Raw genomic sequence first — 12,933 nt, 5'->3', positions numbered from 1 at the left:
AATTTATACTGCTGTAGTTAAAATCTCCCATAACAATCATTCTTCTTCCACTTGCCAAGCTCAATGGTCTAAACATCTCCTGGTTGGTCCCCACCCTATGTGCTCTTTGGTCTGTAGAAACACCCCACTAAATATCCTGTTCTGCCCACCTCTACCTCATACCATGTGCTTTCAAAATCATTAGTGTCACTGCCTTCCAAAGCCTCCACTCTTAGAGGACATAAGTCATCACTTATCATAAGCAGTACTTCACCACCATGCTTTCCCTTTCTATCCTGCCAAAAAATGCTGTGCCCTGCTACTTCTATTCCTGTTATTATATCCTCTTCTATTAACCACATCTCAGTGATCCCAATAATCTTTTGCCAGGCCGATGCTATCAGCATCATCAATTCCTCTCCTTTATCCCGGATTCTCCTGGCATTGGTGTAAAACATAAAAATGCCACTGTTTCTATACCCAGCATTATCCCCTCTAGACTCCACTGGACTCAGTGTTATCTGATGTTGTCCATCAGATAACACTGAGTCCAGTGGAGTATTATACATATATAATACTCCACTGGACTATTATAGCATAGCATTATACATATTTGAAAAGAGGTGTGCTTTGTTTTATGGGATACTAAGGCAATTGATGTGAAGTCATTATCTTTTATATACAAACAGCCACAACTGGACTCAGTTGTGAAGATATATATGCTCTTGTTCTTTTAGGATATATAAGAATACATAAAATTAATTCATTTTTGTTCTAGGTATTTATCAGAGCTTTACAGACCTCACCTTGTATAACCAAGTGAAAAAACTTTCAACAAATATAAAATGTGATTATGCAAATTTGAAACTACAGTACAGTCAACTCTCACTATAACAAACACTGCTATAGTGCAGGATTTTTGGTAGCAAACTACCAAAAATTCTGGCCAAAGTTCCTATCACAATGCCATACTAAATGAAATTGACTTTATCCAACCATCAACTGTAACAAAGTATTCCTTCATTCCAATAAGTTTACTGTAGTGAAAGTCAACTGTATCACCATTTACCTTTATTATCTGATGAGCCTTACGAGATGTGTAGAAAGACTGGTGATGTGTGTTACTTGAAACTTTCTTGCTATCAGTTACAGAATGATAAAGTGAATCTCTTCTTTTCTGAACAAAAAGAAAAAAAGTAAATCAATGTTAGTATCTTTACAGGCATTTTTTAAATGTTATTGTAAGATATTGAAAAAGTTTTCACTTATAGGTATTATTTCTGGGAAAATTCCCATGTTACTCCTCTTAAAAACTATTATTTTTACGGCTATTTTTGCCTGTTTTCGTTTAGGAATATCCCTTATTTTAAAAACATTGACTTTTTACTTAAGAATTCTTAGGGCATTATAGGTGTATTTTAAAGACAAATATATGCAGACTAGTAGAGGAAAAAATCTTGCACATACCTTGTTTGGATGTTAAGTTGTCTTCGTGCTGCATACTTTTGCTGTTAGGCTGTTAAAGGGGGGGGGTAGGACACATGGCGGGGGCAGGTGGAAAATTAATTTGAAAACAAGAGTTTTTTTTTTTTTTTTAAATAATATATATATATATATATATATATTTAAGGGCACTTCTTTGGGGAAGGGAAAGGGTTTATGGGAAAACAGGGGCTGGGGAGAGCATTAACGGCAGTGCGAGTCATTTCAATCGTGCTATCGTCATCGGAACATTTCGGGATACGTGTAGGTCTATATGTGGACTTGGTGTTTCTGCCTTTGAGGTGTTTCTAACGATTCCAACCAATTGCCTATTGGTTGGAATCGTTACCTAATTTTTATGTTATGGAGCATCCAACACTCGAAGATTAAGTAGGGTCAGTGGACGTTGATAGAGTTTTCGTCACATTTTCGTATCATTTTCACTTATGCTGTAATAGTGAATTATCATGAATTAAGTCAGACCCACAACTAAAGTACTGATTTTTGAAATTCTGTGAATAACTCCATTAAGATATATGATAACAGGAAAATATTTCTTATGATAAATTACATATTTGTTTTGTAAAATATATCAGATGATAAAGTTGAAAAAATAACATTCATAAAACAATAGTCGACAGACAAATAGACAGTAAATATTTCTGCTTATTTATCAGAATAGAAGGTCAACACTAGTCAAGACAAAATCTATTATACCACCCCCTTAAACTCATTTACTGTTTGCACTTTCACCACACTCTCAGGCAATGAATTTCATGCAGGGATCCTACCACTCTCCATGAAAAAACTTATTTTTTACCCTTTTACTCACAACTTCCTTTTGTAACTTCCAGGGATGGCCCTTTGTTCTGTCCTTGTTTCTTCTTCTCATTCAACCATATGAAAAATCTCCTCAGTGTTAATACAATAACCTTTCAACAGCTTAAATGTCTAAATAACATCCTCTCCCATTTGTCATCTATCCACCAAAACTCTACAGTCTGCTGCCCTCAGTCTATCCTCATAATCAAATTCTACAGTCCTGATATCATTTTTGTTATCTATCCCTGAACTTTCTCCAAGGTTGCCTCATCCTCTTCACATTCCACAGATCAGATCTAAGGACAGAAATTCAGCAATGGAACTAACACACTTTTATCTCTCATAGTCAATGTGTCCTCCTCAATATTGCAGCAATTCTCTGAGATGTCTTCACAATTCTTCCCAAAACCCTTCACAATATGTCTTCTGAATTTCAAATTTCTATCTACAATCAACAAAAGATCCCTTGCTTCCTCCAGTATAACTCCACATACAGTATTCTGGGATGCTCTAATTAACAGCATTTTTAATATGCAATGAACATGAAATCATATAAAGTAACACATATTATTATTATTATTGTTCCGGGAAACTCCAAGGAGTCGACAGACTCATCGAGGGAGGCCCTAACATCATGTCAAGAACAACTATTCAACATTCACACAGTATCTATCATACCTTGCCTTGAACTCATTCACGGTCGTAGCACCCACAACAGACTCTGGAAGCTTATTCCACTCATTTACCACTCTCCAAGTAAAGAACCTAGCTCTAACACCCTTGTCAACCACGCTCTTGTCCAGCTTCCATGCATGGCCCCTAGTCCTCCCACCACCAGTCGTATTTTCAAAAATATCTTCTGGATCAATCTTATAAAAACCCTTCAGTAATTTGAATGTCTCAATCATATCACCCCTCCTTTGCCTATCGTCCAATTTCTGCAACCCACAAATCTTCAACCTATTCTCATAAGGTTCATTCCACAGACCTGCTATCATCTTGGTCACTCGTCTCTGGACCCTCTCCACTTCCTCCCCATCACGAAGAAACCCTGGTGCCCATAGCTGGGCATAGAAGTCCAGATGGGGTCTTATCAAGGCTCGATACAGAGGAACAACAACTTGTTCGTCTCTGCATGTTAAAGTATTTTTCAGAAGCCAAGTGATTTGGTGAGCTGTTTTAGTCACTTTTGCAATGTGCCCCCTAAACTTCAACTCCCTATCCACCAACACTCCCAAATCCCTGGCCTCATCAATCTCCTGGAGTATGGTTCCACCAATGCGATATACTGCTGCTATTCTTTTCACCCCAAAGTGCATAACCTTACACTTTGCCACATTAAATTGACATCCATTTTTCCTAGCCCAGTCCTCCAAACTATCCTGTAAAATTTTGACATCCTGTGCACTCACAATTGCTCTACCCAACTTTGCATCATCAGCAAACAAGTGAACACTTCCTCTCAGATCCTTTCCAATATCATTGATGAACAAATTGAAAAGCAGTGGTCCAAGAACAGAGCCCTGTGGCACTCCACTAGTCACAAGACGTCTTTTAGACTCCACTGCTGAATAAACCACTCTTTGATATCTCTCCTTCAACCACCCTCCTATCCATCTCACCAACCCTATATCTATACCCATCTGCTCCATTTACTGATTAGGGTTCCATGTGGTATTCTATCAAAGGCCTTGGCAAGGTCCAGTAGTATCACTGTAAACCCATTACCCGTGTCCAGTTCAGCCGTCACTGTGTTATAAAACGTGAGCAAGTTACTGAGGCATGATCTACCCTTCACAAAACCATGTTGTCCCCCATACAATATCCCATTTTCATCTATCCAATCCTGTATTCTTTTCTTAACTAATTTCTCTAAGACCTTGACAATGATTCCTGATATGCTAATCGGTTGGTAATTTACAACAGCAGTCTTGGAACCACCTTTATGCAGTGGAACTATTTTCCCCTCTTTCCACCCGCTCGGGACTAACCCAGACCCGAGACTCAAATTAAACAAAATGGTCAAGGGTACTGACAATTCTTTAGCTGCTTCTCGTACAACACGAGCTGGTATACCATCCAATCCCACATATGTATTAACATTGAGGTTATGCAATAGACTACTCACCTCCATTTCATTAACCACAATTCCCGTATAATACAATTCCCACAATTCCCGTATCTTAAGGAATTATTATGCATGCATAGCACATCCATAATACATTTCCATTTGATAACCTAGTTTTCATAAACTCAACTCTCACTATGTCAGAAAATGTTTCTGAAGTTCTCCACTCTCCAACTAACAAAAAAATGGGCTTGAATTCACTATGGATGCAGGTATTTACAAATGTCTTTAGGTGATAGACGAATTTCCTCAATCAGTGTGAGACCCCGGTAAAATGAAGGCCTGAAGTGATATGAAAAAAAAAAGCTCCATTGCATAAGTTAACTACATGATTTCAACCTTTCATGGATGAATTCACTTTCTTCCGCTCTTTTCTGCCTTGAGTTCTTCCAGTTCAATCTAGAATTCTCACCACAGCTAAGTCTTCTTGGATTCTATCTTTGCAACATCGCTGTACTCTTCTTTGACTAGGATGCTTTCTATCAAGCCTCATCTTGAATACTTGTTTTCCCTCACCCATTCTTTCCACATGTCCAAGCCATCTCAGACTTCATCAGTTAGTAGTGGAAATCTATAAATCTATAAAATTAAAATAGTTTTCTGATTATGTCTTCTTCTTCATTCACCTGTTGTATCCTTGACAGGTCCAAAGACTTTTCTAAAGATTTTATTTTCAAAGATTTGCAATTCTGCAGAAAAGGAAATACTGGGTATTAAAATTAGTGGTAGCGTGGGCACAAATGACTTGGTTGGAGAGAAAAAGAATGTTGACAGAAACTTGTTGTTGCAGCAGGTAAAAAAAGAATAGTGTTGTTGGGAAAGTCATATGTGTGTTGCCAAGATATAATAACAGTGAATTGAGAAGGAGAGCAGAGATAATGAATAGTAAGATGGCTGAGTTGTGTGAGACAAAAGGGGGGTTCAATTTGTAAATCTGTGGATGAATTTGAAGGGAAGTTGGATTGGTATAAAGCTGATGGATTACATTTGGATCCATTTGCATTTGAAAGGCTACTGTTTTCTGAGAAGGCACAGAGTCAAGAAATTAAGGTAGCAAATGATCAGAGTCAACCTGTGAAACAGGACAGCACAAATCAACAGATTGTATGGTAGGAGAAAGATGGATTTGAGGTTGAAGATGTAGTTGCAGCAATGCAAGATGAATGAATGCATAAAGGTGAGGATGAGACAGGTAGGAATGAAAATCACAGTCAGGATCAGGGAAACAGGAGTGGTCAAACCGAAGAGAGAGAGAGAGAGAGAGGTGTAGTATAGCAGCCAGAATAAAGAATGTTGGTAGAATGGCCTCAAACATAGAGGGACTGTTATATTTATACACAAATACAAGGAGTATTCGAAACAAGTGAGATGAGTTTGTTGTATTAATTGAGACAGTATGCACAAAAATAATTGGAATAAGTTAATCTTGGTTGTATGAGGAGGATGTGATGTCGGGAATATAATCAGAAGGATGTATAATTTTCTGGAAGGATAGAGATGTGAAAAGAGGAAGGGGGGGGGTTGTTAATGATTGCAGAGGAATTGTGGGCAAAGTGTGGAAGTTGGTAGTGTATGAACAGATTTTGAATCCATGTGGTGTGAAGTTGAAATAAACAGGTTAGTATATCTGACAGGATGCTGTCATAGGCCAGGGAATGCAGAGAATACTGATTGTAAAATGTTTAGACAAATTAGTTGGGCATATAAAAAGAAGGTGATCCTGATGGAAAACTTTAATTACAAGAATATAGACCGGAAGGAGGAGGAGATAGTGTATGGGAACAAAGAGAGTGAGCTTGTGGAATTTCTGAGCGATAAGTATCTTAAGCAGCATGTAATTGAAGCAACTAGAGGGTTTAATGTTTTGGATTTGGTGATAACTTCACAAGATGTAGTTGTTAATGAAGTGTTGACACTGTCATCGATTGGTGAGAGTGATCATGAGGTACTTCTTTGGGAAGTGATGAAACAAGAAAAGATCACTGCCAACAATAGATACACGTGGAAATATAAAGCAGGTGATTATAGGAGGCTCTGTAGTCACAATTAGCATTGGTACGTTGGGTAGATGAGCTGAGCAGAAAAGATGTTGTAATGCATGGAAAGACATAAGGCAGTATCTGACAAAAGCAATGTATGACTGCATACTGAGGGTTAAGCGAGTAAATGGAGTAGGAGTGAAATAGATGAACAGCGAAATCAAGCAAGCTGTGCTGGAAAAGAAAATGTTATGGAGGAGGTACAAGACTTGGTGGTGATCAGATTCATGAAGAGTATAAAGTGCAGGCTAGAAAGGTGACTAGCATGGTAAAGAAAGAAAAGTTGCAGTATGAGAGGAGATTGACTGATTAGGCCAAGGTTAACTCAAGGGAATTTTTCTGCTATAATGCAAGCAAGATGAAGAATAATTATGGCACATTAACATTGGTGGATAGTCATGACAGTAGATTAGCACCTGATGTTAAAGCCCTTTGGGAAGATTTGAATAGACTTTTCACTTGGACAAAATAGTGGGTTGTAGTTTTAACATCAATAAGTGCAAGGTGTTGCATTTTGGAGTGCAGAAATATATGGCTGAAAAGGAAAATCAGATCAGATCACAATCTCTCTTTTGCTAAATGTGAATTTTCAGTTGATTACTTAGTTATTTAATTTAATAGCAAGTCTGAATTATCATTATTATAAGACTTCCAAAACTCAAGGGAATAATGCAATTAAAAGCTTAAGTGTGGTAATAATGCATATGCTACATCTTAATTTCATTTACTGTTTGTAACACAAATACAAAAAAAATTTAAACATGATTAGAAACGTTTAGTTTACCTGTGTCTTAAATGGAATAATGATAAACGTCTCCAGTTGTTCGCTGGCTAAGTATTCATCTCGCAAATGTCCATCTCCAGGCTCAATAGGAAAATTTCCTTTCAAATGATCTTTAGTAGCCTTTGTGATATGAACATGCCTATGTAATTGGAAGTAATTCTGGTTGTTTCAACCCTTCTGAAAAAAACATGCCTACTTATATTTTTAGAGGCATGATTAGCAACCAATCAATTAAACATTTCATTACAAAGTTCTAACAAACTGGATAATTCACTAATCAAACAGATGAACAAAATAATGTATATAAATAGTCACTCCTTATAACCAACAATTTCTGGAAATGCTGTTTTGATATTCCAATTAATATGAAAACAAGTTCATAGTCAAAATATTTAAAGATGTGTTTTTTCTCTGGATCTAGGGAAGTGTGCCAAAGATAATACAATATTAGATATAAGGAATGTTACAGAGCCTACTGGACAGGTTGGGTTTGAATTATGTCTTAAGCAACTAAGGCTATGCAAATAGTGCATTATGTTTACTATCGTATGTTATTATGGCTGGTTTGTCTTTTTAATTATACTGTACCACTCTAGCATGAAATTTATATCTCGCTTGTAAAATACATTGTCGTTACTCTTTCTTGAATTGTCACCTACACTGACATGAAACATACATCACTGCATTGTAGCTGCAGTGATGTGTACATTTCATAACAAAATTTAATTAATACATTTTTTCATATACATTAGTAATGAACCTTCTTGTGTTGTCTATGTGTTACATGTTTTGGTTTCTATAGCATAAGTGCTTCTTAAAACATGTTGTCTGTTTTGTGGGATGAAAAATCTGGCATCCCTTGTATGGGAAAACAAACTAACCTTTAAAATGAAATAGTAGTTATTAAGATATTTGTGTCTTAAATGGGATTCAAAATGCCACATTTTCATGAGAACACGGTAAAGGCATCCCTGGTAGATATGGAGTTTTTATATTAATAGAGAAAAAAATATTCACAGAGTGGGAGAAAAAAGCAATTAGAAAACAAGAAGCCTTCTTAGAAAGTTGTATAATTGCCTGAGGAAAGGAGTAAGAAGTAAATTTATTCTGTTTGGAGGATAGTGGATGAGAAATGCATTTTCAGAGTGTGTGGTAAACACATTGAGAGAGTTAAATGAAGATGAATGATAAAAATCTTCAGAGTTAGCAGAAATTCTAATAATCTTCTTCTTATTGTGCTATCTTCTATCGAAGGTCAGCGACCATCTTGGCGAACAAACTGCGGTCTTGTGCTAATCTGAGCAGTTGTGCACTGCTCTTTCCTGTCCATGTCTTGATGTTGTCAAACCATGATATTCTTTTTCTTCCTCTAGTTCCTTTGCCATCAATTCTTCCTACCAAAATAGTTTGTAGAAGTTGGTATTTGCTGTTTCTCATGATGTGGCCAAGATATGATGTTTTTCGTTTCTTGATTATTTGTACAAGATGTTTAGCTTTGCCAATGGATTTTAAGACCTCTTCATTGGTAATTTTTTCTGTCCATGATATCTTTAGCATTCTTCTGTATAGCCACATCTCAAAGGCTTCGATTTTCTTGATGGTTGTCACCTTCAATGTCCATGTTTCAACTCCATAGAGCAGAATAGAACACACGTAACATTTCAGCATTCGGCATCTGACTTCCATGTTTAGGTCTTTATTGCAGAATAGTGTTCTCATTTTCATGAAGGACTGCCATGCAACTTCAATCCTTGTCTTTATATCTATTTCTGGATCCCACCGTTCATTAAGCCAACAACCAAGATATTTATATCTTGACACTTGATCAATATTTTTCCCATTGAGTGTCAGTTTCATTGATGAGGCTGGATGTTTGCTGATGATCATGTATTTTGTCTTGTTGATGTTTATATTTATTCCCATTCTTTGGCTTTCTATGTATACTCGGTCAATGAGTTTTTGGAGATCCATAATGTTATCTGCAATGAGCACGGTATCATCTGCATATCGTAGGTTGTTAACAATCTTTCCATTTATTGTGATTCCCTCTGGATATCCTTCCAATGCTTTTTTAAAGATTACCTCTGCGTATATGTTGAACAGGAGTGGTGAGAGCACACATCCTTGTCTCACTCCTCTTTTGATGTTAATATCACTGGTGGTAATGTTGTTGTCTTCTAATAATAGTTTTAGAAATTATAATTCTAATAATAATTCTAGAAATATTTTGGATAGCTGTTTTTTGGAGAATGAATCAGAAGACAAGGAATGAAATTATATAAGTACAATACATTTGATGAAACGGATTTTGAGTAGAACTGTGCTTTATGTGATTGTGAATTGATACTTATGGAACTGATTCATTAGGACCAGAAGAGGAAGATATCTATCTATCTTAATTCTTAATAAGGCCCACACTGTAAGTTTTTTTTTAAAAAAAAGGCTGAAGAGAAATCAAACGGTAGTAATGCAGTTCGCTATAATAAAGATCAAATAGGATGTTTGGCTGAATGTCAAGGAAATTCCAACATTAAAGGTTACTTTAATATGAAAGAGTGCTCTTGTTTTAACAATATGCTAGCCTTTTATGATAAAGTTACAAGAGCATTTGATGAGGGAAAGGCATATACTGCCATTTTCTTAGATTTAGTGAAGGCATTTGACAGGGTGCCACATAATAAGCTGATATTTAAGTTGCAGCACATGGGTCTGGATGTCAGATTGGTCAAATGGATTTAGGATTGGCTGTCTGATAGGTATCAGAGCGTTGTGTATGGTGGGGCAGTTTCAAGGAAGCAGAGGGTTACAAGTGGAGCCCCCACAGGGCTCAGTACTAGGAACTATATTGTTTAACCTTTATATCAATGATATTGTCAGTGGATTGCAAGGGGATATTCAGTTGTTTGCAGATGATGCGAAGCTGGGAAGGATTATTAATAATAGTGCAGATGCAGCAGCCCTGCAAGAGGATTTCAATAAGCTACATAGATGGGCAAATAATAGGGGTTTCGGTTTAATGCAGCAAAATGTAAGGGCTCGAGGTTTGGGACACATTGATGGGATGCTGCATACTCTATGGGAGGAGTTATACTGAAGGAAGTAGGGGAGACAAGAGATCTGAGGTTGATGATTGATAGAAACCTGAAATTTAGGTGACATATTGCAAAGGTGGTGAAGGTAACACAGAGGATTCCTGCAATAATGAGAAGGACACTGACCTGCAGAGATAAAACAGTTATCAGTCCGTTGTATAAGACCCTGATCACACCACACTTGGACTACTGTTCTCAGATTTGGTCCCCAGGATTTGAAGGGGATAAATTAACTGTGGAAAGGGTACAAAGGTGGATAACAAAGATGGTTTCAGGACTGTACAATGATAGTTATGAGGATCGGCTGAGGGAATGCGGACTGCAGAGTTTGGTGGATAGGAGGAGGAGAGGTGATATGATTGAGACATAGATGGGCAAATAATAGGGGTTTCGGTTTAATGCAGCAAAATGTAAGGGCTCGAGGTTTGGGACACATTGATGGGATGCTGCATACTCTATGGGAGGAGTTATACTGAAGGAAGTAGGGGAGACAAGAGATCTGAGGTTGATGATTGATAGAAACCTGAAATTTAGGTGACATATTGCAAAGGTGGTGAAGGTAACACAGAGGATTCCTGCAATAATGAGAAGGACACTGACCTGCAGAGATAAAACAGTTATCAGTCCGTTGTATAAGACCCTGATCACACCACTCTTGGACTACTGTTCTCAGATTTGGTCCCCAGGATTTGAAGGGGATAAATTAACTGTGGAAAGGGTACAAAGGTGGATAACAAAGATGGTTTCAGGACTGTACAATGATAGTTATGAGGATCGGCTGAGGGAATGCGGACTGCAGAGTTTGGTGGATAGGAGGAGGAGAGGTGATATGATTGAGACTTTTAAACTGTTGAGGTGGTTACAATGTTGACACTGGGGAGTTCTTTCGCTTGGTTGAACAGCAAAAAGGAGTGATAAGAGGCCATCCCTGGAAGTTACGAAAGGAAACTGTGAGCAAGAGGGTGAGGAGTGGTTTCTTTGTGCATGGAGGGTGGTTGAACCATGGAATGCAATGCCTGATGGAGTGGTGAAAGTGAGAACAGTCAATGAGTTCAAGGAGTGGTATGATAGACTTTGTGTTTCTTGGGGGGGACCCGGTGAGTCTTGATATACTTTGTGTTTCTTAGGAAGGACCTCCCATGATGAGTCTTTTGACTCCATGGAGGCCTGAATAATAATAATAATAATAATAATAAGTTATTATTATTATTATGATTGGTATCTCCATGGAGTCAGTAGACTCATCGTGGGAAGTTACTTGGTTAAATAGTGAAATTTTTAATAAAGAAACTGATAATGAAGAAAGAGAAGGAGAAGCAGTATTTCTACTTAAATGAAAGACCACAAGACTAGACTTAAATTCATATATTAAGGAAGAGTTTGAGAGAGAGAGTGATGGTGGTGTTTGAAAGCCATGGAATAACAAAGTTGAGAATGGGAATTTGTCAAGAAAAGGCTAGTTCCTGAGTTAGTCAATCTCTGGCATGGGCAAAGACTGGAGAAAGTAAGCTGATATTTAACATGACAGTTTCCGAAACTTGGTTAAATAGTGAAATTTTTAATAAAGAAACTGATCATGTAGAAAGAGAAGGAGAAGCAGTATTTCTGTTTAAATGAAAGACCACAAGACTAGACTTAATTTCATATATTAAGGAAGAGTTTGAGAGAGAGAGAGAGAGAGAGAGAGAGAGAGAGAGAGAGAGAGAGAGATGGTTGTGTTTGAAAGCCATGGAATAACAAAGTTAAGAATGGGAGTTTGTTGAAAAAAGGCTGGTTCCCGAGTTAGTCAATCTCTGGCATGGGCAAGCGGGGTTTTCTCCTGGAAACTTGGGTTTTTCATCCCATAAACTGAAGAAAATCGGCCGTAGAACCCACACTATTTCAGACATTAAATATACTGTGTTATGGTTAGGGGACCACGAGATGGCGGCACTGGTTGAGCCGCCTCTTCACTGTGTGCTGTTTAATTAGTAATAGCCTTGGACCAGCTATCTTTGATTGGCTACGAGTGGAGATTGAACTGCCCACTCACTCTCCAAAAAGTTAGATAGGGCTAAAACAGCCTTGCCTACTCCCTATATGGGAATAAAAAGGCGTTAGCTGATTTTTATTTTTATTTTTTTACATTCCATTTGAAAATTCGAAGGTAATGTATTTATGTCAATGGAAAATGGAGTCGCAAATATACAGAAAAAAAAACCCAAAAAAACTAAACTATTTTCAAGAATGAAGCATATGAAAAGTAAAGTTACATCAAAAATTTCTAATGAGAACCTTGAGAGCTCACTATGAATTGCAACCACTTCCATCGAACCAGACATTGATGCATTGGTTTCACGTGAACAAGGCCAAATATCTCACTAGTTTTGTGTTTATGCTGCCCTCTTTTTTTATGTTATAATAAAAAATTTTAAAAAAATAAAGGAAGTTTTGTTACTTATATACATTAACTATATTATACATTTTATATGCGGCTAAGACAATTCCTCTTTACTCAATGTGGCTCAGGCAAGCCAAAAGGTTGGACACCCATGCTCTAGCTAAGGTTTCTCAAACCGTGTTCCGCGAGAAGTTCTGAAATTTGTCATTTTAGTTTTCTAAGCATTT

The 12,933-nt window shown here is 37.3% G+C and overlaps 1 protein-coding gene across 7 annotated transcripts in view; it reads right to left on the bottom strand.

Annotated features, from left to right (window-relative positions):
• The window catches only part of LOC150103239 (adenylate cyclase type 2-like), a 457,038-nt gene that overhangs the window by 229,563 nt on the left and 214,542 nt on the right, over nt 1-12,933 (bottom strand). For 6 of the 7 annotated variants that reach the window (XM_090397822.1, XM_090397825.1, XM_090397827.1 and 3 more), the window contains exons 10-11: nt 7,235-7,373; nt 1,049-1,156 (exon numbers count right to left, since the gene is read on the bottom strand). The exons of the other annotated variant lie outside the window; for it this stretch is intronic. In XM_090397822.1, coding sequence (XP_090253948.1) covers nt 1,049-1,156; nt 7,235-7,373 — 247 coding nt within the window. The remainder of the gene's footprint in view (nt 1-1,048; nt 1,157-7,234; nt 7,374-12,933) is intronic. 7 annotated transcript variants of the gene reach the window in all.

The sequence above is a fragment of the Typopeltis vanoorti genome, chromosome 9 (genome assembly GCF_054136105.1).
Source record: "Typopeltis vanoorti isolate ZY-2024b chromosome 9, IOZ_Tvanoo_1.0, whole genome shotgun sequence".
In the NCBI taxonomy this organism is placed as follows: domain Eukaryota; kingdom Metazoa; phylum Arthropoda; class Arachnida; order Uropygi; family Thelyphonidae; genus Typopeltis; species Typopeltis vanoorti.
The sequence above is the reverse complement of the archived record's forward strand: the minus strand, read 5'-3'. Positions and strand labels throughout refer to the sequence as shown.